The sequence below is a fragment of the Diplotaxodon limnothrissa genome, unplaced genomic scaffold (genome assembly GCF_057381915.1).
Source record: "Diplotaxodon limnothrissa isolate DT_005_m unplaced genomic scaffold, D_limnothrissa_male_GT1.1 unmapped_scaffold_1, whole genome shotgun sequence".
Taxonomy (NCBI): domain Eukaryota; kingdom Metazoa; phylum Chordata; class Actinopteri; order Cichliformes; family Cichlidae; genus Diplotaxodon; species Diplotaxodon limnothrissa.
Window position 1 is genome coordinate 1633946 of NW_028188555.1, and position 27129 is coordinate 1661074.

The window sequence follows — 27129 nt, forward strand, 5'->3', positions numbered from 1 at the left end:
TACAAACTCCAAAACACATTTCTAGCATGAATTGAACTTCCAAAGCAGAGCTACTAGATCACTTAAATTACACAATTGAAAGCATGTGTGTATTGTTTGTGTATTTATACACAGGCACTCAAATATATTCAAATAATTTAAAAAAAAGTTCATCTACCTGTTACTATCACACACCAAATCCGGTCGTTGGTACTTGCTGGCTTGTGTAGCCACAAGATAACAAAAGCTCAACACTGCGCCCAGCATCCTGGAGCACTTCTGTTGTCTTTTGTACGTGTTTTGAGTTTTTATGTGCTTCTGAGTTTTTATATGCTACTGAGTTTTTACGTGCTTCGGAGTTTGTACGTGATTTGAAGTTTGTATGTGCTTTGTCTCTAGGGACCACTGTAAATATACTTTTATTTATTCACGCCACATAAAATGTAATAAATAAATCATATAATACAAAAATCAACTATTCACATTTCAACTTTTAACTATTTAAATTTTCAGCTGTTTCCTTTTACAAATTTAAAGTGAAAACAACACAAAACACTGCAAACCACAACGCAATTAAATATAAATTAAAATATGAAAACAAAAAGAACATGCACATTCTCTGTCATATGGACCTGCATGAATAAACTTTCTGAATCCTTTATCATCTGCAACCGAAAATAGTTGTGGATGATTACTATACCTTTCTAATGTGACGTTGTTGTCCCTGGCTCTCTTTCTCTCTCTCTCCCTCTGGCTCTGTTCCTGTGCTACTGAGTGTAACTACCGCCCCTCCCCCCTCTGCCCAGCGTAAAGTACAAGGCTCGCGTGCAGAGTGAAGCGGAAAAAAAGTGCGAGAGAGAGGGTGAGAGAAAGAAAAAAAAACCCACGTGACGGCTCGCGATAAGGAGCCGGCTCTAGTCGTTCACGTCAAAGAACCGGCTCTAAGAGCCATTTCGTTCGCGAACGACCCATCACTATTTCTGACTCCTAAAGAGCTGAAAAACACAGGCTGTTATTGGCTGGCTGACACTGGGATTAATGTCCTTGAAGCCAGCAGTCTTTAATGTCCAGGTTCAGAACGGGCAGGTGAAAAACAGTCCTTTATGTCCTCTGATGTTCAATAAACTGTCCTGATTACTGAGGGAGCAGAGAAAGTGTCTCCATCACTCACCACAGCTGGATGCTCTGAAATCCTGGAATCCAGCTGTGGAGAGGAGCGCCGGCGGCGTGGACGCAGTTTAGTAATCAGGGAACGGGAGACAGGAGGGAAACACAGCTGGGACCAATTACACACACGAGACAGGAAACAGTAACACAGGACTGTCAAAGTAAAACAGGAAATATAACACAGAGTCCAAAGTAAGGAGACGTGGGACACAGTGAAGACACAGAAACAGAAACCAGAACTATAATCACAAAACAAACTCAGAAACATAAAGAGTGAATCAGCTGATTCAGTGTTTGTGACAAAAACATGGATCCTGGTTAATAACTTTTATTTGTTTGTTTCTGTATTATTTTGTGTATCGTTCTTATGAGCTGTTGTTTTGTCAGTGAAATATTATTTCATTGTTTTAAGCTTTTTGTTGACTTTGAAGTGCTTAAGTTGATATTTTTGAACATTTAATTTGTTCGATTATTGTCGAGTCGATAAAACTGTCAAACGCACAGCTGCTTCCAGCACGGCCGGAGGAGAGGTGGCCGAGCAGACGCACAACACACACAGCTCACAGGTTTGCATTTCTATATATTGCAGATGTTGCAGAAATTGAGAGTAAAGAACTCGGAGATCCAGCGCTGTCTCCTGCCCCTTATTTATACACCACAACACAACGACAGGCGTAACTCACACAAACGGGTAACATGAGGCTCAGATGCTTTGGACGTGTTCACATATACTGGACACAGAATGATGAAGATGGAGCTGCAGGAAGGAGGAAAAGAGGAAAAACACAGAAAAGATTCACAGATGTGGTGAAAAAGGACACGACAGCTTCTGTTTGTTAGTTTGGTTTTTCTTTATTTGGTAAAGATTCAGAAATAAAGAGAAGATCACATGTTTGAATATTATATTAACGTTCTGTAATTACAACAAGTTGTAAAATCTTTCCAGAGTGAGACAGAGACTGTGCAGAGACTGTAGAAGGACAGAGCAGCAGCAGAGCAGTCCAGATACACTGATGATCCTCTGTCAGATCCAGAGGGACACACAGGGCTGATGCTGGACTCTACATTGTGTCTGACAGTGGAGCTGTTCTCAGAGCAGTTCACTCTGCAGCACTGACAGTCATCTGCACTTCATTCCTCTGTCAGTCACTGCTGGATGAAGCTCTCCTCTCCACCTCCCAGTAACATGGCCCAGTCAGAGCGTCTCTACACACAAGCTGCTGCTGCTTCAACCTCTCTGGATCATCAGGACACAGCTGCTCCTCTCTCAGCACACACACCGTCCTGTTTACCATCATCACCACCTGCAGAGAGAAGGAGGAAGAGCAGAGGAGATAAACGAGTGTTTCCAGAGACTCTTCATCAGCTGTCAGTCAGTGATGCAGCACATCCAGTATAAAGAGCAGCAGGGACGTCAGTGCTGGGACTGTACTAGGACTCATTGTTGCTTCACTTTTTCTAATCTTTGGATTTTTATTGAAGTTGCTGAAAATGTTTTTCCCTCCTAGTTTGAGTTTGGACTTTCATTCATTAGAAGAACCTTGGTGTGTCCACTCTGAGCTCTGTAGGAACCCCAACAACAAGCCCAACAATCCAGATGGACGGTTCCAGCTGTTAACTGGAGGAATTCCATCCAAACATCTGCTCTCACTAAATTTTTCCTCACCTACAGACTGTGTTCTTCACTGCTTTAAACTTGGAAATCAATGCAGTCATTGGTCTGCGTGCTGCTTTGTTCAGAGAGCTGATTGGCTGTTGACAGTGTTTGATCAGAGCGTGTCAGCCGTTACTATGGTGACCATAAAGGTGAGAAACAGGAAGTGTTTGTGTCCAATCCTGAAGCCTGTCACCGTTCTCCTCTCACAGCTTCACTGAGAAGCTGCAGCTTTACAGGAAACACTGGATCTTTGTTTCATACTGACTGTGTTTAGTACAATACTGCTGACAGCACCACCCACTCACTCCATCACTCTACTTACTCCAGAGTCTCCAGTCTGTAGTCTGGACTCTGCTGAAGATCAGACAGCTGCTTCACATCTGGATACTTCAGGTTGTTTGCCCACAGGTACAGCTCTCTCAGATGGGAGGGGTTGGACTTCAGTGCTGCTGCCAGATAATCACAGCTGATCTCTGACAAACCACAGCTGTCCAATCTGTATAAAGAATGAAAGATGTAAGTTTATTAGACAAAGTGCTTGAAATCATTCAGTGTTTCATCATCTGTTCAGAGCTGAAGAAGGTTCAGAATGTAGAAGTTTAGAAAATGGAAACTCCAAACAGCTGAAGCCAACAGGAAGCAGCTTCAAACAGGAAACTGTGCAGAGTTTCAGACTATATGTCCTGATGCAGCCAGTTGGATTTTGGAGATTTGAATCTCTGTTCTGTGACTAAGTCCTTGAATCATTTCTTCCAGTTGGTCCAACAAGACAGACTAAGTATTGGACATGTGTTGTGGCTCCATCAGGGGAGCTTCTAAATGTGATGTGATGGCCCCTCTGGGTCTGTCAGGTCACAGCACTGAAGAGAGCTCAAACTGGGCACACAGCTGTTCCAGTCTGGACCAAAGACTCTATACTGGGACTGAGGGACTGCTTTGACTGCACCCACTGGGACTTTTTAAGGGCTCATGTTCTCACTTAGATCATCGATTTCTACTGACATTTCTTTCTGGGAAAAATGGGGATTACTTTGGAAACAGGAAGTATTTTCCCCAATAAGCAGCCCTGGATTAGTAAATCACTCCAACATGTTCTCAGGCAGAAGAAGCTGTCTTGTTATGAGGGAGAGAAGAAAAAGATTGAGGCACAGAAACCTGTTGAAAGAGAGATAAAGCAGCTAAAATCAGGTGTAAAAGTAAAGAAGAGGATGAGCTGAATAAAGGACACTCAAGGCTGGCTTGGAAAGGAATGAAGTCAATACACATATATCCCCCCACACACATACACACACACACACACACACACATACACACACGCGCACACTTAAAGAGTAAAAATTGGGCTGGGCTCGCATGAGCCAAGTGAGGAAACACTATAACAGGGAGCCGTCTGCACCGGGAGCCGGTCACAGACCGCAGCCTCCAGGCTGGGCACACAGCAGGAGGGAGGCAAAGGAGCCCCCCAGCCAGGCTGAGAGGACACCCAGAGACCCAGCAGCCACGGTCAATCACAGCCCTGGTGCAGAGAGCGCCCTCCGAGGAAACACTGGAGATATGACGCAATACGATATACACAGGGTAAAATGATAAAATAAATAAGAACAGGATACAATATAAATATAAATATAAATGGAGTAAGAAGATTAAAAAATGAATAAGAATAAAATCAAATCCTAAAATTCTAAATCCTAAATTAATAATAGAATAACAGGATAGAATAAATAAGCATAAAATAAATAAATGCTAAGTAAAAGCTAAATTAAAAAGGTGAATGTGATGCTGAATCAGCAGAAGACTTGGACTCATTTGATTCCAGCTTTGATATCATTGATTTCAATGAAGAGCTTTGTGATTGTAGCAAAGGGCTGGTAGCTCTGAGAGTCCCACTGATGAGGTGTTTGTGTGGAAATCTCTTAGTGGGACCAAAGAGAGAAAAAGCCCTGGTCCTGATGCTGTGGGAGGGAAATGATTGAAGTGTGCTGTGAGGAACTGACTGGGAGATTTTCACACATTTTCCAGTCCTCCTTGGAACAACAGGAAGTTCCCAGCATATGGAAACAAAGGTTAAGTGTCCTATGGCACTCAGTGATGATGGTGCTGTGGCCCCACCACCTCCACCTCTTTGTAAAGGAACTAACTGTAATCTGAAGCTTCAAATGGAACTAAGACTTCCTCCACTAGGTGGCAGTGTCTGATGAGAAAGTGTTAGTGGAGCTGGCCTGGAGTCAGAAACAGGAAGATGCAGGATTTGGGCTGAAATGGGCAAAAGTGGTTAGCACTAGTGCCTTAGAGCAAGAAGGTTGTAGGTTGAAGCTTGTTGGTCAGCTGGGCCTTTCTGTGGAGGTTGGATGTTCTCCCACAGTCCAATGAAATGCTGCTTAGGTTCATTGGTGCTTCTACATTGGCTGTAGGTGTGGATGTGAGGGAGTGCTTCTCTGTCGCTCTCTGTTGGCCCTGTGATGGACTGCTCACCTGTGCAGGTGGACCACGCCTCTTGCCCTATGACAGCTAGGGCACAGGCTGCAGCCCTGTGAGCCTAAGCTGAATAAACAGTTAGCAAAAATGATCCATAGATGGCCTGAAATCCCCCAGTTAGCAGTTTGGTAGATAGCTATGACATGCTAATCCCATCCAGCAGCTGTATTCTACCTGTAAGCTGATCCCTGCTGAGCCAAAGCACTTTTTCATATACAAATTACAACCTTTAATAGAAACCTATTGGTCAGCATCTTATTAGCCTGCTGTTAGCTTCATTCCACAGAAAACTGAGAGAAACTAACAGAGTTGATAAAGAATAAAGAGAAATGTGCTGATTTAAAGCCTTTGAAGTGCTTCAGATGATCTCTGTCCACTTCTGTCCACTCATTCATTCATGTAAGCTTTCTAATGCAGCTTTGATCTTCACAGTCTGCTTGATGAAACTCATTCTAACCCTGAATGTCAGAGTGTTCCTCCTTCTCTTTCCCATCATTCATGCTGGCAGTGGAGGAGATTTGGATGTTGGACTGTGTTTTGGATGATGTGTGTATGTTTGTGTTGGACTGCTGTCTAGAGCTGGGCGATAGAACGATAACGATATGTATCGCGATATAACTTTTACTCGATAGAGAAATTAAGCTATCGCGATAGACCTCGCCGCTCTTGTCCTCTTAAAAAAAAAAAAAAAAAAAAAAAAAAGGTCAGCCAATCCAAATCAAGTAGCGCAGAGCCGAACCAATCACAGCCGCAGTGTCACGTCGCGTCACTTGTTACATACAGCACAAGTGCCAAGCCGCACGTGTGTTTGTTTGGGAAGCAGCCAGCGGGTAATGGAGCCAGCGCGTAATGGAGGAAATGAGTGTGCCGACTAGAAAAATCAACCGAGCGTGACCGAAGAGAAAACAAATGATGGTTCCAATGCCGGAGAGATTGTCGAACAGAAGAGCCATAGAAATTCCGTAGTGTGAAGGTATTTCGGCTATTTCAAGTCTGACAAAAAACAGAGTAGCGTGCACTGTAAATTGTGCCGAAAGCAAGTCTGGAAATACAATAAACTGGTGCATGCGTCACACTGCGCGCCACGTTATTGTTTCGGTGAAATGAATTTCTACAATACTGTTACTGTTAATTCTACTCTCTGCAGTGTTTAAATGCTTACATATACACAGTTACTGTCCCTCCACACATACGACTCGGTTCTGCTTCTATGCCCCAGCTTTGTTTACTTTTTCCCACCGAGGCTTCTAGACTTCTGATTGGCCAACATTTCTGCACGGTTAGGAATCTAGCGCCACCTGCTGCTTTGGCATGTTCATAGCAGCGTTTTCCTTCATTTCTGCCTTTATGTGCGGACGGGATTATTTTCTAAAACGAAAACGGAAAATCTCCGTTTTCAAAAATACCCGTGTACGTGTGGACGTAGCCTCAGTCTCTGACTGGAAGCGCTAATTCGTCATTCGGCTTTTGTCAGACTAAAGTAACTGTTAAAACTGTTTGAAAAGCTAAGCTATACAACAAGGAGAGATTGAGAATTTCCTTTTAGTTCTCAGTTTATTTGATATTGACAAAAATTAGTCAGTTTTTTCTGTTCTTCTGTAAAACAAACTAAGATTTATTTTTAGAATTAATATTTTGTTTCTAAGTGGAATTGACAATTTAGTCTGTTTCGTTTGTTCTATTTTGAAACTTAAACGCTTTAGCGGCTGCCTTTTGTGTAGTTTGCAATATTTGCCTTTATTTATCTGAAAAAGTCTCATGTTCCTTAAGTACATCTACCCTGTTGAACTTATTATGGGAAATAAATATTTAAATAAAAACAAGCTTCTGATTATTTCACATTTTACTTGTGAGCAACGGCACATTTAAATCTTACAAATATAGTTATTTGGCTCATATCGTAATAGATATCGTTATCGCCTGAAATGAAAAAAACATATCGTGATATGAAAAAATCTCATATCGCCCAGCTCTACTGCTGTCTGTAAAGCAAACGCACATTTTGCTTTGGATTTCAGTGTCAGACAGACTTTAAGGTGCAATGAAGAGTTTGAGAGTTTCACAGTGAATTTTCCAGTGGAGGATTTTTCTTCTTCTTTGAAGGTTTGAAATGTGAACATTGTTCTGCTGCAGTCAATGGACTAAACCAGAGAAGAAGAAAACAGACTTTACCATGAAGATCCTCAGTGTGGATCAGTATAATATCAGCCTGATGTCTGCAGTTTAGTGTCAGCACAACTTTCACATCATATTCATCTCAGCACAACTAAAACATGCTGACTGACCTCAGAGTTTCAAGTTTACATCCTGGACTCTCCTGGAAACCACACAGATGCTTCACTCCTGGATCCTGCAGCTTGTTGTTGTTGAACAGGTACAGCTCTCTCAGATGGGAGGGGTTGGACTTCAGTGCTGCTGCCAGATAATCACAGCTGATCTCTGACAAACCACAGTCCCTCAATCTGTATAGAGAATGAAAGATGTAAGTTTATTAGACAAAGTGCTTGAAATCATTCAGTGTTTCATCATCTGTTCAGAGCTGAAGAAGGTTCAGAATGTAGAAGTTTAGAAAATGGAAACTCCAAACAGCTGAAGCCAACAGGAAGCAGCTTCAAACAAACACAACAAGAGAAAAAACTCTGAATGTTTCACATTAAAGTCGTACATTTCTCATAAAAACAGGACAAAGACTTGAAAAAGTCGTGTTTTTCCTTCCAGGAACCACATGGCTTCACTTTTAAAGGTGAAGTGTGACAGAAATGGACATATTTGAAGTCCAACACCTTTTTCCAGTCACATTATTAAAGCAGACAAACTACAAGCTCATTTTCATTCCAACAAGTCATCTTCTGACCTGGACTAACAACACTGGTCTCTATGTGCAGCTGGCTGTGAGACCAGTGCTCAGGGAGCGTCTACAAAGTGCAACACTGAAAGAACATCACACACTCATTTGCTTCCAGCACTTTCACACAAACATCTACTGTCATTATTGTCACCAAACTCTGTGGATCCTTTATTGCAAATTCAAATGGGATCAAATGGTCAGGGTTATGAGGAAATATGATGAAATGTTGTGTATTAGCAGCAACTTATTGAATCATTTTCCTCAGAAACCAAACAAAACTAGAAAAATTTGCATTTCCTGCGAAAATGCAGTGTGGATGCTTAAAGCTGAAGCTGTATGCAAAAAGTAGCTGAAAAAGCTGAAAAGTTGCAGAAATTGTAAAAACTTTGCAGAAGCAAAAGAAGTTTGATAAAATGTAATAACTTAGCAGAACTGCAATATCTTAGAGGAAACATAATACTTGGCAGAAATACAATAGCATAGCAGAATTTAGCAGAAATATTGTAACTTACCAGAAACATGATAACTTCTCAAAAATACAAGAATTTAGGAGAAATAGTATAAGATAACAGAAAGAATATATTTAGCCAAAAATACTTAAACATTACAGAAACACTATGATTTAGAAAAATAGTACAACAGAGCAGAAATATTGTGATTTACCAGAGACACTGTGATGAACTATGACTATTGTAATTTTAAATTAAGACTATGTTTTAGCACAAATATTATAATTTGGCAGAAATACTATAATTTGGCAGAAATACTATGTTTCAGCACAAATACTCTGGTTTAGCACAAATATTATAACATAGCAGAAATACAATTATATAGCAGAAATGCTATATTTAGAAAGAAAAATATAATATAGTAGAAATAGTATGATTTAGCAGAAATACTGTATTTAGCACAAGTACCAAAAAGTAGCAGAAATACTATGATTTAGCAGAAATACTATGATTGAGCAGAAGTACTAAGATGTAGTAAAAGTACTTTGATTTAACAGAAATACAATTATGGAGGAGTAATACTTTAAAATGGGAGAAATAGCCTAAAGGGAAGAGTATTTGTGCCATGGAGTGTTAACAAGAATGTGAGGTCCATATTAGAAAAGCTGGTAAAATCATAAAAGTTTGCAGAATTGTAATAAATGATGAATATGAATTACTGGTCTGTGACAGTGTATTAATTTGTAGGGAAAAAAACATGTTGACCAAGGTGGAATCGAACCCACGACCTTTGGTTTGCAGACCCGTGTCATTACCAACTGCGCCACTTGGAAAGAGAGGAGCCGCTTTGAAAAACAGGGTGATGAGGAGTCAGAATTAGATCGCGGTGAGAGGCGGAAAACCCCATTTTTTGCAGTTACAAAACGTTGTGTAACTCAAACACTAGGTGGACTAGAAGCATAATTCTTCTACTGGCTGAATCAGTGGACTTTGGTGTACTTTGACTGCGATTTTCATTGCTCTTTGTACAACCGTCACTGAGATATGACGAGAGAGGAAACGGAAGACCTCAGATATGATTGGCTGACTGGGAAGCCGTGCAGGCCCTGATATGTGATATGTGTCTGAGTCCTCACAGAGGATTGGCTGCCTGCCAGAAATATATAGAAATAGTATGATTAAGCATAAATACTACATTTAGCAGAAATACTATATGAAGCACAAATCCTATAAAAAGCAGAAATAGTATATTAAGCACAAATCCTATAAAAAGCAGAAATACTATATTAAGCACAAATCCTATTAAAAGCAGAAATAGTATGATTTAGCACAATAGTAATAAGTTAAACAGAAAAATCGGAAAAGCAAAATGGACAGCTGAAAAAATGCTGAACATGCTGAGGGTCCCTCAAATATACTTGTTAAATGAAAAAAATCAGCAAAAAAAATATATAACAGCCACACAATCAGAAATATGTACACATAAGGAAACACACATGCACAGAGAGAGACACACACAAGATCCAATTCAGTCAACCAGTCTAAATATATTGAATTTGAAGCTTAGAATGAGGTCATCCCATTGAAAGCCTTTCTCTCTCTCCCTCTCTCTGTCACACACACACACACACACACACACACACACACACACACACACACACACACACACACACAGGGAGAGAGAAGTAAGTTTCTAGGTCAGCCTGGGAGCTGCTGAATTTGAATCCACCAATCAGAGAGCCTGTGCACTTTTTCCCGCCAAAACAGGTGCTTCTGTTTACACACGCAGCACAGAGACACACAGGATTTTTGCAGTCTATTTCTCATAGTGACGACTCCCCTCAAACAAATGACCATAATTTCCTAACCGTAGGGGCTAGAAGGGTCATTCTTACACCGTTTTGTTCAGAAGAGATGGGGGAATCTTCAAGTGTTGACAATTTATCATTAAAATATGAATTTTTAGAGATATATGACATGGATGACTTGTTGACTTAGAAGCCACGAATTCCCCAATATGCAAATTTTAATGCCTGGAGCCCACATACATGATTGGCTGGCTGGGAAGCTGTGCAGGCCCTGATTTGTGGATTTGAATTCCTCAGCCCTCAGATATGATTGGCTGGCTTAGAAGCCATGAAGGCCCCAATATGCAAATTTGAATGCCTCAGGACACATATATGATTGGCTGGGAAACCGTGCAGGCCCTGATTTGAAAATTTGAATGTCTAAGTCCTCACAGAGGATTGGCTGCCTGGGGACCTGGCAGAAATATATAGAAATACTATGATTAAGCATAAATACTACATTTAGTAGAAATACTATGTTTTAGCACAAATACTATAAAAAGCAGAAATACTATAATTTAGCAGAAATACTATATTAAGCACAAATCCTATAAAAAGCAGAAATACTATGTTAGGCACAAATCCTATAAAAAGCATAAATAGTATGATTAAGCATAAATACTACATTTAGTAGAAATATTATGTTTTAGCACAAATCCTATAAAAAGCAGAAATACTGTACTGTGATTTAGTAGAAAAACTATAATTAATCAGAAATACTATATTTTGCACAAATCTTATAAAATAGCAGAAATACTATGATTTAGCAGAATAGTAATAACTTACAAAATTACAAATATGGAGGCATATTGAAACACAAATGCACAGAGGGACACACAAACACAGGCTCTAATCCAGTCAACCAGTCTAACTATATTCAATTTAAATCCTACAATGACATGTTGCCAAATAAGGGCAGGGTCCTCTCTCTCCCACTAAACAAACACACACACACACACACACACACACACACACACACACACACACACACACAGGGAGAGAGCTGCCGAATTTGAATCCACCAATCAGAGTGGCTGTTTACATTTTCCCGCCAAAACAGGTGCATCTTTTTACACACGCAGCACAGAGAGGCACAGGATTATTGCAGCCTATTTCACATAGTGAGGACTCCCCTCAAACAAATGACCATAATTTCCTAACCGTAGGGGCTAGAGCGGTCATTCTTATACCGTTTTGTTCAGAAGTGATTGGGGAATCTTCAAGTGTTGACAATTTATCATTAAAATATGAATTTTTAGAGATATATGACATGGATGACTTATTGACTTAGAAGCCACGAATTCCCCAATATGCAAATTTGAATGGCTGAGGCCACATATATGATTGGCTGGCTGGGAAGCTGTGCAGGCCCTGATTTGTGGATTTGAATTCCTCAGCCCTGATATGATTGGCTGGCTTAGAAGCCATGAAGGCCCCAATATGCAAATTTGAATGCCTCAGGACACATATATGATTGGCTGGGAAGCCGTGCAGGCCCTGATTTGAAAACTTGAATGTCTCAGTCCTCACAGAGGATTGGCTGCCTGGGGACCTGGCAGATATATATATAGAAATACTATGATTAAGCATAAATACTACATTTAGTAGAAATACTATGTTTTAGCACAAATACTATAAAAAGCAGAAATACTATAATTTAGCAGAAATACTATATTAAGCACAAATCCTATAAAAAGCAGAAATACTATATTAGGCACAAATCCTATAAAAAGCAGAAATACTATATTAGGCACAAATCCTATAAAAAGCAGAAATACTATATTAGGCACAAATCCTATAAAAAGCAGAAATACTATATTAGGCACAAATAGTATAAAAAGCAGAAATACTATAATTTAGCAGAAATACTATGTTAGGCACAAATCCTATAAAAAGAATAAATACTATATTTTAGCAGAAATACTATATTAGGCACAAATCTTATGAAAAGCAGAAATAGTATGATTTAGCAGAAATACTGTATTTAGCACAAGTACCGAAAAGTACCAGAAATACTATGATTTAGCAGAATAGTAATAACTTACAAAATTACAAATATGGAGGCATATTGAAACACAAATGCACAGAGGGACACACAAACACAGGCTCTAATCTAGTCAACCAGTCTAACTATATTCAATTTAAATCCTACAATGACATGCTGCCAAATAAGGGCAGGGTCCTCTCTCTCCCACTAAACACACACACACACACACACACACACACACACACACACACACACACACACAGAGGGAGAGAGCTGCCGAATTTAAATCCACCAATCAGAGTGGCTGTTTACATTTTCCCGCCAAAACAGGTGCATCTTTTTACACACGCAGGACAGAGAGGCACAGGATTATTGCAGCCTATTTCTCATAGTGAGGACTCCCCTCAAACAAATGACTATAATTTCCTAACCGTAGGGGCTAGAGCGGTCATTCTTACACCGTTTTGTTCAGAAGAGATGGGGGAATCTTCCAGTGTTAACAATTTATCATTAAAATATGAATTATTAAAGATATTTGACTTGTAATGCACCATAACTGAGTAGAGCGAAGCAAAAACTGCCTTGACTTGCCCTCAAACAACGCTTTGTAACTCTAAATCTATTTGGAGTATCGATATCATTCTTTCACCGTAAGAGACAGTAGGCTTTGGTGAACAATCATGGAAATTTTCAGGTCTCTGTGGAAATCCAACAAAAAGTTATGACGAGAGAAAAAAGTGCTTCATTTCCAGAGTTTGAAATCTGAAGAAATGTGAGCGAAGGACGAATTTCCTACCCTCAAACAAGTCCAACTCATTTCAGAACGGTAATAGGTGAGAAAGAAATTCTTGAATTGTGAGCGTCAGGAGTGTCTGAAGATATACCGGGACAAGCCTCATGTCTTAAAGTCGCTTCGTTAAGGAGATATGACGATTCGAATATGCCTCTCATTACAGAAATCCAGCGATGATTTTGAACAAGCTCTCCATTGACTTTATATGGAGAGTTTTGAGACCTTGTGTTGGTCTGAGGAGATTTGCCAAAATTCTACAAATCCCACAACAATGATAGTGACATTTTCTGAAAGCCAGCAAAAATACCTACGTTTTGATGTATAATTTGTGGAAGTTGAGTGAAAATTGAGCAAGTAGCAAGAAGTTGTTCGGACATGAAGTGAAAATTGCAAAACCTTCAGTGGCACACTGGAAGCCAAGATCATAGCAACCATAACAACGCATGTATTTTGTGAAAAGTCACAATTTTGCAACTCAAAACTTTAAGAGGCATAAAAGTAAAATGGTAAAAGATTGGAAAAAGCTGAATTATACCTGAATAGCCCAATAATTTGTGAACATTTTAAAGTTTGAATGGTTGTTCTAGGCGAAAGTATGAGGAAGTAGTTAGGTTTCAAAAACAAGCAAAATTTAGCAGAATTTTGGAAGTTTTCCATTCATTTCAATGGGACAAATTAAAGGAAAAAAGTGGAATATTTTAAAAAAAAAAAATAGCAAAAATCATAGCGATCATTAGCAGAAATAGCAGAATAGTATAAAATTTGAAGGGCGAAAATCGGCTGAAAATTGTGGGACTAGTTAAGTGCCAAAAAACGTGAAAAAAGTGGCAACTAGAATAATAATAATAAAGAATAAAGAGAAACAGGAACTCAATAGTGTGGATGCTTAAAGCATCCACACAATGATTGACAAACATGTTTTTACAAACTCAGTGTTGGACTTGGATCAGCAGGATAAGCTGATGTTTAAAGGCATTCGAGTCTCGCTGTATGAGAGTCCAGTTCTTACTCAATATTTATGGATGATGTTCTTTCAGTGTTGCACTTTGTAGACGCTCCCTGAGCCTCACAGCCAGCTGCACATGGACCAGCTGACATTACCCAGCATTAGAGGCGGCTGTAAAAAATTCATGTTCCCATTTAAATGGTTTTAATTTGAATAAAACGATGTTGATTCATTCAATCCTGAATCGATGTTTAATATAAATGTATTTTGCCAGAATCTCAGGTTAAAGCTCACAAACTATTTCAACAAGCAGCAAACAGATAAAACAGTAAATGAGAGCAGCTAAACACACAAAGATGGAAACACAGAGCGTGGATCGTTCACTCGACGGCACGTACACGGACACGCCGTCGGGGCTGAAAGTGGACAGCTCACAGATCCTGAAGCTGCAGGTTTCATCTGTCTCCAACCAAAACTGAGTGAAGCAGCAGCAAAAGAAGATCCAAACTCTGCTTCACGTTTGATCAATATGCTCATGAATTCTCTCTGACTTTGGCTGTTCCTGCCTGCACAGCTCTCTCTCTCTCAGTGTACTCCAAGAACAGCTTCAAACATCTGTTTCTGCATCATTCACTGTTTATTAGCCACCAGTCTGCTGTTGTGTTCAGTGCTGTCGGCCTCTGACAGTAAAGCCTCATTTCTGCTGTTCCATGGAAACTTTTTAAAATGATGACAGATTACAAACTCTCAGCTGTGTCTGTAATCAAACCTCTGTAACTTTGCTTCACTTCAGCAGCATCAGCTCATGTTCACATGTTGCTTCATGGTTTGCTTCAGTTTTTGATCGACTGCAGAATCTTTTGAAGGTTATCTGCTATAAAAAGCCAGAAGAGGAAAATCTGCTTCATGTGTTTCTGTTTGATCCTCAGTGACTTTGACACAAAGGCCTCTGCTGTGATGATCACACCTCTGATCAAGTCTCACAGTGTCACAACTGATAAATGATCAGAGTTAGAATATTTCTGACTGTCTGCTGTGTGCCGTGACCTTTGACCTGCTAAAGACAGTCAGCTGTGGATTATTCATTGTTGTGTCTGATACTTAGAACTGTGAGGAAGAAGCTACACAGTTAATCAGGGTCCCCTCTCTCTGAATCAGGAAAGGTGGGCAGGCCGCGTGTGGGCCGCGGGCCATACGTTGAGTATCACTGTTTGAAATGTGAACATTGTTCTGCTGCAGTCAATGGACTAAACCAGAGAAGAAGAAAACAGACTTTACCATGAAGATCCTCAGTGTGGATCAGTATAATATCAGCCTGATGTCTGCAGTTTAGTGTCAGCACAACTTTCACATCATATTCATCTCAGCACAACTAAAACATGCTGACTGACCTCAGATTTTCAAGTTTACATCCTGGACTCTCCAGGAAACCACACAGATGCTTCACTCCTGGATCCTGCAGGTTGTTGTCGCTCAGCTCCAGCTGTCTCAGATGGGAGGGGTTGGACTTCAGTGCTGCTGCCAGATAATCACAGCTGATCTCTGACAAACCACAGTTCCTCAATCTGTATAAAGAATGAAAGATGTAAGTTTATTAGACAAAGTGCTTGAAATCATTCAGTGTTTCATCATCTGTTCAGAGCTGAAGAAGGTTCAGAATGTAGAAGTTTAGAAAATGGAAACTCCAAACAGCTGAAGCCAACAGGAAGCAGCTTCAAACAAACACAACAAGAGAAAAAACTCTGAATGTTTCACATTAAAGTCGTACATTTCTCATAAAAACAGGACAAAGACTTGAAAAAGTCGTGTTTTTCCTTCCAGGAACCACATGGCTTCACTTTTAAAGGTGAAGTGTGACAGAAATGGACATATTTGAAGTCCAACACCTTTTTCCAGTCACATTATTAAAGCAGACAAACTACAAGCTCATTTTCATTCCAACAAGTCATCTTCTGACCTGGACTAACAACACTGGTCTCTATGTGCAGCTGGCTGTGAGACCAGTGCTCAGGGAGCGTCTACAAAGTGCAACACTGAAAGAACATCACACACTCATTTGCTTCCAGCACTTTCACACAAACATCTACTGTCATTATTGTCACCAAACTCTGTGGATCCTTTATTGCAAATTCAAATGGGATCAAATGGTCAGACAAAAGAGGGTTATGAGGAAATATGATGAAATGTTGTGTATTAGCAGCAAGTTATTGAATCATTTTCCTCAGAAACCAAACAAAATGATTGACAAACATGTTTTTACAAACTCAGTGTTGGACTTGGATCAGCAGGATAAGCTGAGGTTTAAAGGCATTTGAGTCTCGCTGTATGAGAGTCCAGTTATTACTCAATATTTATGGATGATGTTCTTTCAGTGTTGCACTTTGTTTGGCACAAAATGAAATTATTTGGCCTCTCAGATGCTTTTAGAGATTCCCAAATGACTGATGATGACATCTCTGGGGTCTGATTGATAGAAAAAAAATCTCTTTGAGACCTTTTGTAACTGACAAACTCTTCATCTGCTAACAACACTGAGTTGAATCTCCATGGCTGATAGTTGGAGCAGGCATCAGGAATACACATTGAAAAAGCAAGAGGAGAAATCACCAGAGTCTTATAATCACATTCTGTAACTAAAGGGAGACGTTTTTCTATACAAATATATGTTTTATGGACATTAGAAAAAAAAGAGTATTGATGTGAAGCAGGATTATGAAATCTCCATACATCAGCCAGCCCATAATTATCAAGAAAGCTCTGAATGACGCATGCTGACTTTGGACTAAGTGTACTTTTGTGTGAACTGTGGTCCATAGCAGATAATGAGCAGTTTAGGTCTCCCTCAAAGATGATATTGTGTGATGACATATTGGGGAGCCGCGCAAAGACATTAGTGAAAAATCTGTGATCGTCCCAATTAGAGGCGTAGATATTTGCTAAGATCAAATGAAAACCATAAACTATGTTTTCTGCACTTAAAATCCTGTAATTTTCTCATAAATCGACAGTGCGGCTTATGGATGAATTCTGGTTGTGCTTACTGACCTCGAACCGATTTTATGTGCTACACGGCGCTCAGAAACCTTTCAAAAGATGTTTTGGTACGACTTTGCTCAGCTACGAGGCCGCACCGCTTGATGGATTGTTGGAGCATTACAGCTACGAGGAGCCTCGCGGAGTGATACGTACTCTGCTTCAACGTAATATTACTGTATTGAGTGTGTATAAGGACCATAAATGGCACCTGTAAGAGACACGGTTACAAAGAGGGTTTCAAACTCCAGGCTGTCAGTCACGCAGTAGAACCTGGGAACAGAGCAGCTGCTTGTTATTATGCTCAGCGTCTGTTTACATTTTGACTGCACGATTGTGAGCTTTTTGTTATGCACAAAAACAACAGTTTTCTTTTATTTATGGAGCATTATTATTTAATAAATGCTGATCATTTATTTCTGAGTAATTGTTTCATGTACATCTACGCTGTATGTTAATAAATGTGCCTGTGTGAGATTTGGGACACAGCTTTGACTAAGAACTCTCTTTTTGTTCGTACTTTCTGGCTTTAAAAATATCGAGATATATATCGTATATCGCCATCCAGCTAAAGAATATCGAGATATGAACTTTGGGTCATATCGCCCAGTCGTAATATTGCAATAGGTTGTCCGTTAAACTCAAGCGGGGCTTGGGCCCTGGCACGGCGTAGCCACACAATCCTGGTAGTAGTGACGCTCGGCTATGACGGCGTGCGGGTTACCAGCTGGCTTTCTCAGGATAGGGCTCCTGTGTGAGCGGTCGACAATAACGTCTTTATCCATACCCAGCACTTCACGTAGTAGCACGGATACGGCCGTGGAGGAGCTCGAGTCCAGGCCCTCTGGGATCCCTATGATGTGGATGTTAGCTCTCCGCTTCCTGCCTTCATCACATTTATCCTTCAGGTCAGACAGCTCCTCCTTCATACTCTCTACTGTAGACTGCAGGGTGGTCACCTCATCGCTCCACATTGACAGCCCATCCTCAGCTTCTTTCACTGTAACCTTTACTCCATCAACTTCGCCGCACGTCGCCGCCATGCTGTTAGCGATCTCATTTCTCAGTCCTTGCACGTCAGCCCTTATATTGTCAAAATCTTCTTTCAATGCATTTCTGAGTTCTTCTTTTAACAGCGTACTAATGTCCTCTTTAATGGATTGAAGAAGCTCCAGTTTTAGAGCAGTAGGATCCACATCACGCGCGTCTGTTGAGTCTGCTCTTCAGCGGCCGTAGAGCTGGACGCTGCCCTTTGGCCATCATCGATACTCTCGCCCGAGATCGCACCGGGGCTAAAATATTCACCTGCTCAGCTGTTTTTGATCAGTTTGAGCCTGTGTGGTTTGATCAGGTGGAGGAACGATGTGATGCTATAAAGACATCATCTTGTCCAAATGAAGTTGTTCCAACACGTGTTTAAAAAGATTTTAAAGGTTGTTGGTTCCGACATCTTAGCGATTTTTAACAGCAGTCTTAGTTCAGGTGTTGTACAGCCTGTTTTAAACATGCTGTTGTACAGCCTGTACTAAAAACCTGATCTGGATCCTCTGTCCGCTCAAATTTCAGGCCTATTTCAAAGCTTCCCTTCCTGTCGAAGATTTTGTAAAAGATTATATTTGTTCAGCTGCAATCTGTTGTAAAGGTTTCAGTCTGGTTTTAAAGCTCTTCACAGCACTGAAACTGCACTTTGGAAAGTTCTTAATGATCTTTTATCAGCCACTGATCAGGAGACTCTGCTGTGCTTTTGGATCTGACCGCTGCCTTGACCACAGCATCTTGACCTCACCATTGGAGCATGGCGGCATCAAGGGCGCTCTATTAGACTGGTTCAGCTCTTTTATTAAATCGCATTATTACATTTGGGGCTTATATTTGACGGCAATTTGAAAAACAGCTGAGCTCAGTTGTACAGCGGTCTTTCTTCAAACTGAGGCTTTTATCTAAGGTGAGATCATTTCTATCTTTTAAAAACCTTGAACGGGCGATCCACGTTTTCATGACGTCCCAGCTGGATTATTGTAACTCCTTATATGTTGGAGTTAGTGGGACCTGCCTGGCAAGACTGCAGCTGGTCCAGAAAGCTGCAGCTCGTCTTCTGACACAAGCTCAAAGACATTTATCGTCCCAACAACCACATATACGCTGGTCCCTCGCTGTAACACAGTTCACCTTTGGCGGCCTCGCTGTTTCGCTGATCTTTTTTGTGCAATTTTGCATGTTTTTGTTTTTTACAGCGCATTGTGTTCTGCGTCCTGATTGGCTGTAGACCATTGTCAGCCAATCTCGTGCCGTGTCTCCTGTACAGTACAGAATGTGTTCAAATTTACAGCAGTGTGACTCTGCAGTGCTGCACTGTATGTTTGTACGTTTTGTCCCAACAAACAACAATGATGACGAGACGTTTTGCACCTGTGGTAGCAGCCAAAGGCAGAGGAAGATGCTGACCATCATAGTTTCAACAAGGAGGCAAAAAGGTTGTAACTGTCCACAACAAGAACATCGTAAGGATGGAGTCAGCTTTGGCTTTGTGGCTCAGTGACCGCAGGAAAAAGAACATCGTGCTGGACACCAACATTATCTGCAGAAAAACTCAAAAGCTTTATGAAACTTTACCTGACAGCGAGGAGCCCAGGCCATGGACGAGTGCTCCTCACACAGAACCAAGCTCATTTAATGCCAGCAAAGGCTGATTTGACACATTTCAGAAACACTTTGCTTTCATTCTTTAATAATGAACTTATTTTTCTATGAAGGTTTGAACTTTGTTTAAACAAGAGAGAAAAGTGTGAAAATGTTCATGCCTGTCTGAGAAAAGTGTAGAAAGTGTGCAGTGAGGGTTTAACTGCCTTAAAACTTCTATAATACTTGTAAAACATAAAGCTGCTACTTCATTCTGAGACTTATTTTTAGAACGTAACTCGATAAACGAGCGACCGCAGTACTGTATTGTGTTTATTTTGAAAACTCTCAACAGGATCTTCAGATTTATTTTGAAAGCTTTATCTGGAAAACACAAACACATAAGCAGGAAACAAAGAGCGTGATATGAAACGATAGACGTTTTCATATGGTCATCATATATACATCGTTCTATCGAACAGCCCCAGCTCCTGCTGTCAGTCTCTGTAAATCTGCTCTTAAAACACATTTGTATTCACTGGCTTTTAATAAAGCATGAGAGTTATTTGATATTTGATGTGTGATATTAATATTAGGAGTTATTTTAATAGTTATTTTGGATTCTTGTACAGCACTGTGGTCAACGCTGCTGCTGTAATTAATGTGCTAGAAACACATAAACAATCTGCAGTTAAACATCCAAAACTAAAGATGTGATCGCTGCCTTTAGAAAATGTGCTGATGCACAAGATATCAGCTCCATTAAGGTGGAATGTGGCCGTGTTAGAAACATGTTGGAAGAAGTTTGAAGCTGAAACTGTGAAGCTGAGAGTGAAAGAGCTCCAGCGTCTGTCACAGGAAACTTTCTTATTTCCACACTGATGAAAGCATCAAGCTTTGATTTCCTGCTGCTTTTATTGAGTCACACTGTGAAACTGAGCCACAGCTGAACCAGCATCCCTGTACAGCAGACACTTACAGCGCTTGGCTGCTTCCATTGGACCCTCTGCACAGAGCTTCAGTTTCCTCTTCTGGTCCCAAAGTGCAGAACAACAAGGTTTCAAACAGCTTCGTTCCAGCAGCATCAGCCACAGACATGCATAGAGAATCCTTTGGTTGTGTTGTGTGTTTGCATATCTGCTGTCTGTGTTGCTTTGTGAGGACGGATCATCTCCTGCAGCTCCAGATAAACAAGCTGGACCTGAACCTGGTAGCTTCACTTAGAAGACACTTGTGACGGGAACGTGTGAGAAGTTTTGTGCAGACAAGTTTGGATTTAGAGTGTGGGACGAGCTCTCCACAGTCTTTGTGGAGATCCACATTCTGCATACTGCCTGTGAGAAGCTGCAGACATTTGTCCTCCAAATCCACTGAGCAGCTGCTCGTGGTGGTATTAGCTTCATGTGTGCGTGTTAGCATGAAGCCTCGGTCACACTCTGCTGTGGACACGGTCACGGACAGCTGGACGCCTGATGGACGAGTCGTCCTTCCTGTTAAACTTCTTTGAGCATGAGAAGCGCATGAGAAGCTCAGTGGACACTGTTCAGGGTTTTAACTCTCGCTTTCACTTCAGCTTCACCAACAACAGCACAAGCAGAGCAGCCCACTGCCTGCATGGCTGGGACAGCGCCCCCTGGTGACTGTAAACCACTACAACATGTAGACGGCCGTCTGCAGGCTGGATGTAGCACCACCGCAGAGACGTGCTGCAGCTCTGTTTAGTTACCCAGCTGACAGCAGAGGCTGTAGTTTACTGTTACCAACATGGAAAACTGAAGCTTCACCAGCTGGAGCTACAGAGCTGGAGAACAAAGGAGACTGAGAGGCCAGAATGATGTGGGAGGAAACATCAAGAGCCTGTTTGAAAGGAGACACATGTGGATGCTGTGCCAGTCTGTGGTCTGTCAGAAGTCAGCTGAGTCACACTGCAAGAAGCTGCAGAATCTCAGAGGAGGAGATTTGGAAGTGTTTGTGGGACAAACTGGACTCAAAGAAAGAAGATGTTTGTGAAGTCTTTGGTGGAGGTGAGCAGTGTGAAGCAGAACACATGCAGATGAATCAGGAGGTCAGCATCAGTGTCTCCTTGTGGTGGACGGTAAAAGAATCAGAGCCAACGCTCCCGTCCACCCTCGGCATGAAGCAGTGCTGTTTCTGAAACAGGAGGACAAGTCCAGAGAAGACAGAGGAAGCAAAGATGAGGGTGGGACAGGACAGCAGGACTTCCTTCACACCTGCAGCTCCATCACACTGCTGTAGCTCCTCTTCATCACACATGTACCTGCAGCCTGTCTTCAAGTCCAGGAGTCACCTCCACACAGTGTAGAAGCCTCCTGTGCAGACCATGGAGTCCAGCCTCTGTCAGGGAAGTCGGCACTAAAGCCTGAAAGACTTCAATCTGTCTCTGCTCCACCCGAGAAAGACCAGCACCGTACTTGTTGTGCATTCAAGGAGGGAACATCAGCGCTGCATCGTGGGAACAACACCGCAGGAACAAAGACACAGCACGGCCGATGAAGGACGAGGACAAAGGAAAGGTGAGTGAGAAGACCCTGGTGGTGTGGACGGACCTGCAGGGGCTCCAAGACTGAGGAACAGAGACGTCCATGTACCAGCTGAGGATGCTGCAGTGATCCAGGGAGCTCGGTCCAATCTGAGGCCGTGTGAACTACGTGGACCACAGTTTCTTCACAGACTTCAGCCACGTGAACATCTGGAGATCCAACAGTGCACGAGCTGTGAGCCATCAGCTGTTTCTCTCATCAGCTGCTGTAATGAGAGCTGCTGGAATCATCTCGAGCAGCAGGAAATCACTGATGTTGTTTCTAACCAAAGATATGGGACTGAGCTCCGCTGAGCTCCTTCTACTTTCATCCAGATAGAAACTGCTACAGTCTGCTGATTATTGCTTTGCCTCCATCACACGAGCTCTTTATCCTGTTCTTCACTCTCATTGGTTCTTTGTCTGCTTGTTTTTACCACAGTAGTCTTCTGATTGGTCAAAGGAGACAATCAGCTGTGACTAAATGTAGCTCCTACAGCAGTGATGGGAATAACTACTGAAGCTAATCCAGTATCAAAGCTCAGGAATCAGCAGCTCCCACCTCGTTTTCTTTCAACAACTATTTTTAGCTGCTGTGTTTTTGTGTTTCTGCAGACCTCAGACATCCTGCTGCTCTGGACAACTTTTTCATTCTTTTTTATCATTATTTTGCTTTTCTTTTATTATTATGTTATATGTATTAATATGTGAAACACTTATTCTTTGTGTTTTTGCTTTGCTCCTGTCAAACTGCTTTAATAAAATCTGCTGCAGTCTAAACTGTGGACGTTCCCTTTTTAACCCTTTGTGAAACAATAAAGGTTTAAATCTGAGTATTCATCTATGTTAGTGTTTAATGGGTCTAATAGGTTGCTTTGGCCTTTCCCAGTAATATCTTCCCTTGCAGTCTGTGGTCCAGGCTTCTAAAACCATCCCAGGTTAACAAGAACTACAATCTAGAGGAGAGCTGCCATAACAGGTGTGACTGATGAGATCTGACCTGCAAGGTTACTCAGGTTTGTTTGTATCAGGACAAGCAGGGAAGCCGCCTGGACGTCAAAGTAGTTAGAGCTGGGCGAGTGTCCTCACCCACATCGGCTTCACAACTCTGCATCATCTACTGAGTAAGACTCAGAGCATCAGAGATTAGAAGGTCTACAAAGAGCTGAACCAGACTTCCTGTATAAAGGTTTTAGTTCCACAGATCGACAGTGTCAGCACAACTAAAACGTGGAGACTGACCTCAGAGTTTCAATTTGATGTTGTGGATTCTCCAGAAGAACACACAGCTGCTTCACTCCTGAATCCTGCAGCTTGTGGTAGCTCAGGTCCACCTCTCTGGGATACGAAGGGTTGAGCTTCAGCACTGCTTCCAGATAATCACAGCTGATCTCTGACAAATCACAGCGCTCCAATCTGTATAGAGAATGAAAGATGTAAGTTTATTAGACAAAGTGCTTGAAATCATTCAGTGTTTCATCATCTGTTCAGAGCTGAAGAAGGTTCAGAATGTAGAAGTTTAGAAAATGGAAACTCCAAACAGCTGAAGCCAACAGGAAGCAGCTTCAAACAAACACAACAAGAGAAAAAACTCTGAATGTTTCACATTAAAGTCGCACATTTCTAACAAGAGTGTTTTAAAGACAGAGTCACTGATGATCATCTTCTGCCCAGTAAAACTTTGGTTTTCCACATGTGAGTGTTAATGATGCACAAAGACTGTGAGTGCAAAGAGGGAGCGAGGAGGATGACAGAGAGATGGTACAGGAGCATCAAGAACCCGGCGAGGAAATGAGCAGAAGGACTTTGGAGCCTGTTGGATTGAAGCTTTCACAGAGACGTGTTTGACTGGACACCACCAGGACAGACTTTTAATCCCAGGATTTGGATGAGCTTTCTGTCTTTATGGTCACAAATGATGCTGTAACTCTGTGAATGTCCTGGAACTGTCAGCAGTGTGGTTACGTCCTTTTGACCTGAGTTTCCACAGCTCTTATAACAGCAGTGTACATTCAGACTGAGACACGCTTCAGTCTGTATGGACCTGTTTCTGTAGCTGCCACCATCATTCTACGGTCGTGTCCAAATTCATGGGCTGCATCCTCCCGAGGACCCGGCCTTTGCGGTCTACGTGGGCTGGGTCCTCAGAAGGTCGGGTAGGCTGGAAATAAACGGCTGGGGAAATTGGACGGTCTAGCCTTCTGATTAGCGTCACCGCTGTCTCGGTGGAGTTTAATAAACTCAGCCGTCTGCTCCTTGCTATCTAAAATATAACAGGACACTGGCGTAAATTCTCGACCGTCTCATACTTCTGTTTAATCAGTTTTCTGTTTGACGTTTAGTCAGCTCTGTAAAGACCAAGGAGGAACCCACCTGGGGGATTAATAAAGTTTTATTTTATCTAATCTAATCTAATAACTTTAATCTCAGCCAAACCGATTTACTCACGAACAAACAAAACACTGAAAAAAGCCAAACAATAACATTTTGAGGTTGTCTAAGTGACTTATATATCACGTTTAACCTGAGTAGCGAAAGTCCGCGGTGATGTGAAAATGATGTGCCGGGAGTTGTGCCGTTCTCGGCGGCTTCAGTGACCCTCGAGCTCCCGGCGAGCTATCGAGCTGGTGGGTAGCAGACGTCTCCGAAAACGTCGAAGCACTTTTGCAAATATGCGGTATCTTGATAAACCGAGCAGATATTTGATGTTTACACAGCTACTTTCTCGCCTGAAAATATGTTAAAAGTTTATTTTGTGACCGAAAAAGATTAGTATGAGTAATTTTAAAACTTAGTAGCGGCCGCCATTGTTGGAAACTGGAGTTTGGCTGGGCCGCGCTATGAATTCTGGGATATGGTAGGCCACGAAGGACACACCCGACCCATCCTTCAAATTCGGGGAAAAGGAGGACACATTTGTTGGCTGCATTCGGAGGAGTCTACGAATTTGGACAGCCTTCGACGTGTCGCTGTGACGTAATCGGTCTACAAATGCGGCCTCAGGAGGATGCAGCCCATGAATTTGGACACGACCTACATGTTTGTACATCAGCTTATCAAATACTGTCTGCTGTCTTCATTTATTACTCTTCACCTGCTTCACTGTCACTGTGTGGGCGGGGCTCAGGCTGCTCCGCCCACACAGACACAGCTCCTCTCTGGAGCAAAACTTCTGCTTCATCTCCGCCTCTTTTCTTCATCCTCCACCTCTCTTTTCTCTTCTTCGGTGTTCTGCAGCCACAGAGCCTCACAGCCATTAGCACGCCCATACCTGAGCAGCTAGCATTACCCAGCATGCCGTGCAGCAGTGTCAGTTTGTAAATGTGCAAGAATTCCTGCTCCAAACTGTTTCACAGAGTGCTGTGTGCCGTGACCTTTGACCTGCTAAAGACAGTCAGCTGTGGATTATTCATTGTTGTGTCTGATACTTAGAACTGTGAGGAAGAAGCTACACAGTTAATCAGGGTCCCCTCTCTCTGAATCAGGAAAGGTGGGCAGGCCGCGTGTGGGCCGCGGGCCATACGTTGAGTATCACTGTTTGAAATGTGAACATTGTTCTGCTGCAGTCAATGGACTAAACCAGAGAAGAAGAAAACAGACTTTACCATGAAGATCCTCAGTGTGGATCAGTATAATATCAGCCTGATGTCTGCAGTTTAGTGTCAGCACAACTTTCACATCATATTCATCTCAGCACAACTAAAACATGCTGACTGACCTCAGAGTTTCAAATCGACATCGTGGATTCTCCCGAAAACCACACAGATGCTTCACTCCTGAACCCTTCAGGTTGCTGTAGGTTCCACTCAGGTCCACCTCTGTGGGATATGAGGGGTTGGACTTCAGTGCTGCTGCCAGATATTCAAGGCCAATATCTGACAAACCACAGCTCTTCAATCTGTATAAAGAATGAAAGATGTAAGTTTATTAGACAAAGTGCTTGAAATCATTCAGTGTTTCATCATCTGTTCAGAGATGAAGAAGGTTCAGAATGTAGAAGTTTAGAAAATGGAAACTCCAAACAGCTGAAGCCAACAGGAAGCAGCTTCAAACAAACACAACAAGAGAAAAAACTCTGAATGTTTCACATTAAAGTCGAACATTTCTCATAAAAACAGGACAAAGACTTGAAAAAGTCGTGTTTTTCCTTCCAGGAACCACATGGCTTCACTTTTAAAGGTGAAGTGTGAAAGAAATGGACATATTTGAAGTCCAACACCTTTTTCCAGTCACATTATTAAAGCAGACAAACTACAAGCTCATTTTCATTCCAACAAGTCATCTTCTGACCTGGACTAACAACACTGGTCTCTATGTGCAGCTGGCTGTGAGACCAGTGCTCAGGGAGCGTCTACAAAGTGCAACACTGAAAGAACATCACACACTCATTTGCTTCCAGCACTTTCACACAAACATCTACTGTCATTATTGTCACCAAACTCTGAGGATCCTTTATTGCAAATTCAAATGGGATCAAATGGTCAGACAAAAGAGGGTTATGAGGAAATATGATGAAATGTTGTGTATTAGCAGCAAGTTATTGAATCATTTTCCTCAGAAACCAAACAAAATGATTGACAAACATGTTTTTACAAACTCAGTGTTGGACTTGGATCAGCAGGATAAGCTGATGTTTAAAGGCATTTGAGTCTCGCTGTATGAGAGTCCAGTTCTTACTCAATATTTATGGATGATGTTCTTTCAGTGTTGCACTTTGTAGACGCTCCCTGAGCCTCAGCCAGCTGCACATGGACCAGCTGACATTACCCAGCATTAGAGGCGGCTGTAAA

At 41.7% G+C, this 27129-nt stretch overlaps 1 protein-coding gene across 1 annotated transcript; it reads right to left on the reverse strand.

The window, feature by feature from the left end:
* Positions 1-2205: 2205 nt before the first annotated feature.
* Positions 2206-26289, reverse strand: LOC146606989 (ribonuclease inhibitor-like). Its single transcript, XM_085349146.1, has 7 exons — positions 26273-26289; positions 26058-26237; positions 23582-23755; positions 15540-15713; positions 7564-7740; positions 3126-3299; positions 2206-2450 (listed from the first exon to the last, which is right to left on the reverse strand). The coding sequence occupies exons 1-7, from the start codon at positions 26287-26289 to the stop codon at positions 2444-2446; spliced, it is 903 nt and encodes a 300-aa protein (XP_085205272.1). The 3' UTR covers positions 2206-2443.
* Between the last annotated feature and the right edge of the window lie 840 nt (positions 26290-27129).

Coding starts and splice junctions, on each gene's coding strand:
- LOC146606989 (XM_085349146.1), bottom strand. Junction 23,756..26,057: donor TGTCGATTTGAAACTCTGAG/GTCAGTCAGCAT, acceptor TTCTCTATACAG/ATTGGAGCGCTGTGATTTGT. Junction 3,300..7,563: donor TGTAAACTTGAAACTCTGAG/GTCAGTCAGCAT, acceptor TTCTTTATACAG/ATTGGACAGCTGTGGTTTGT.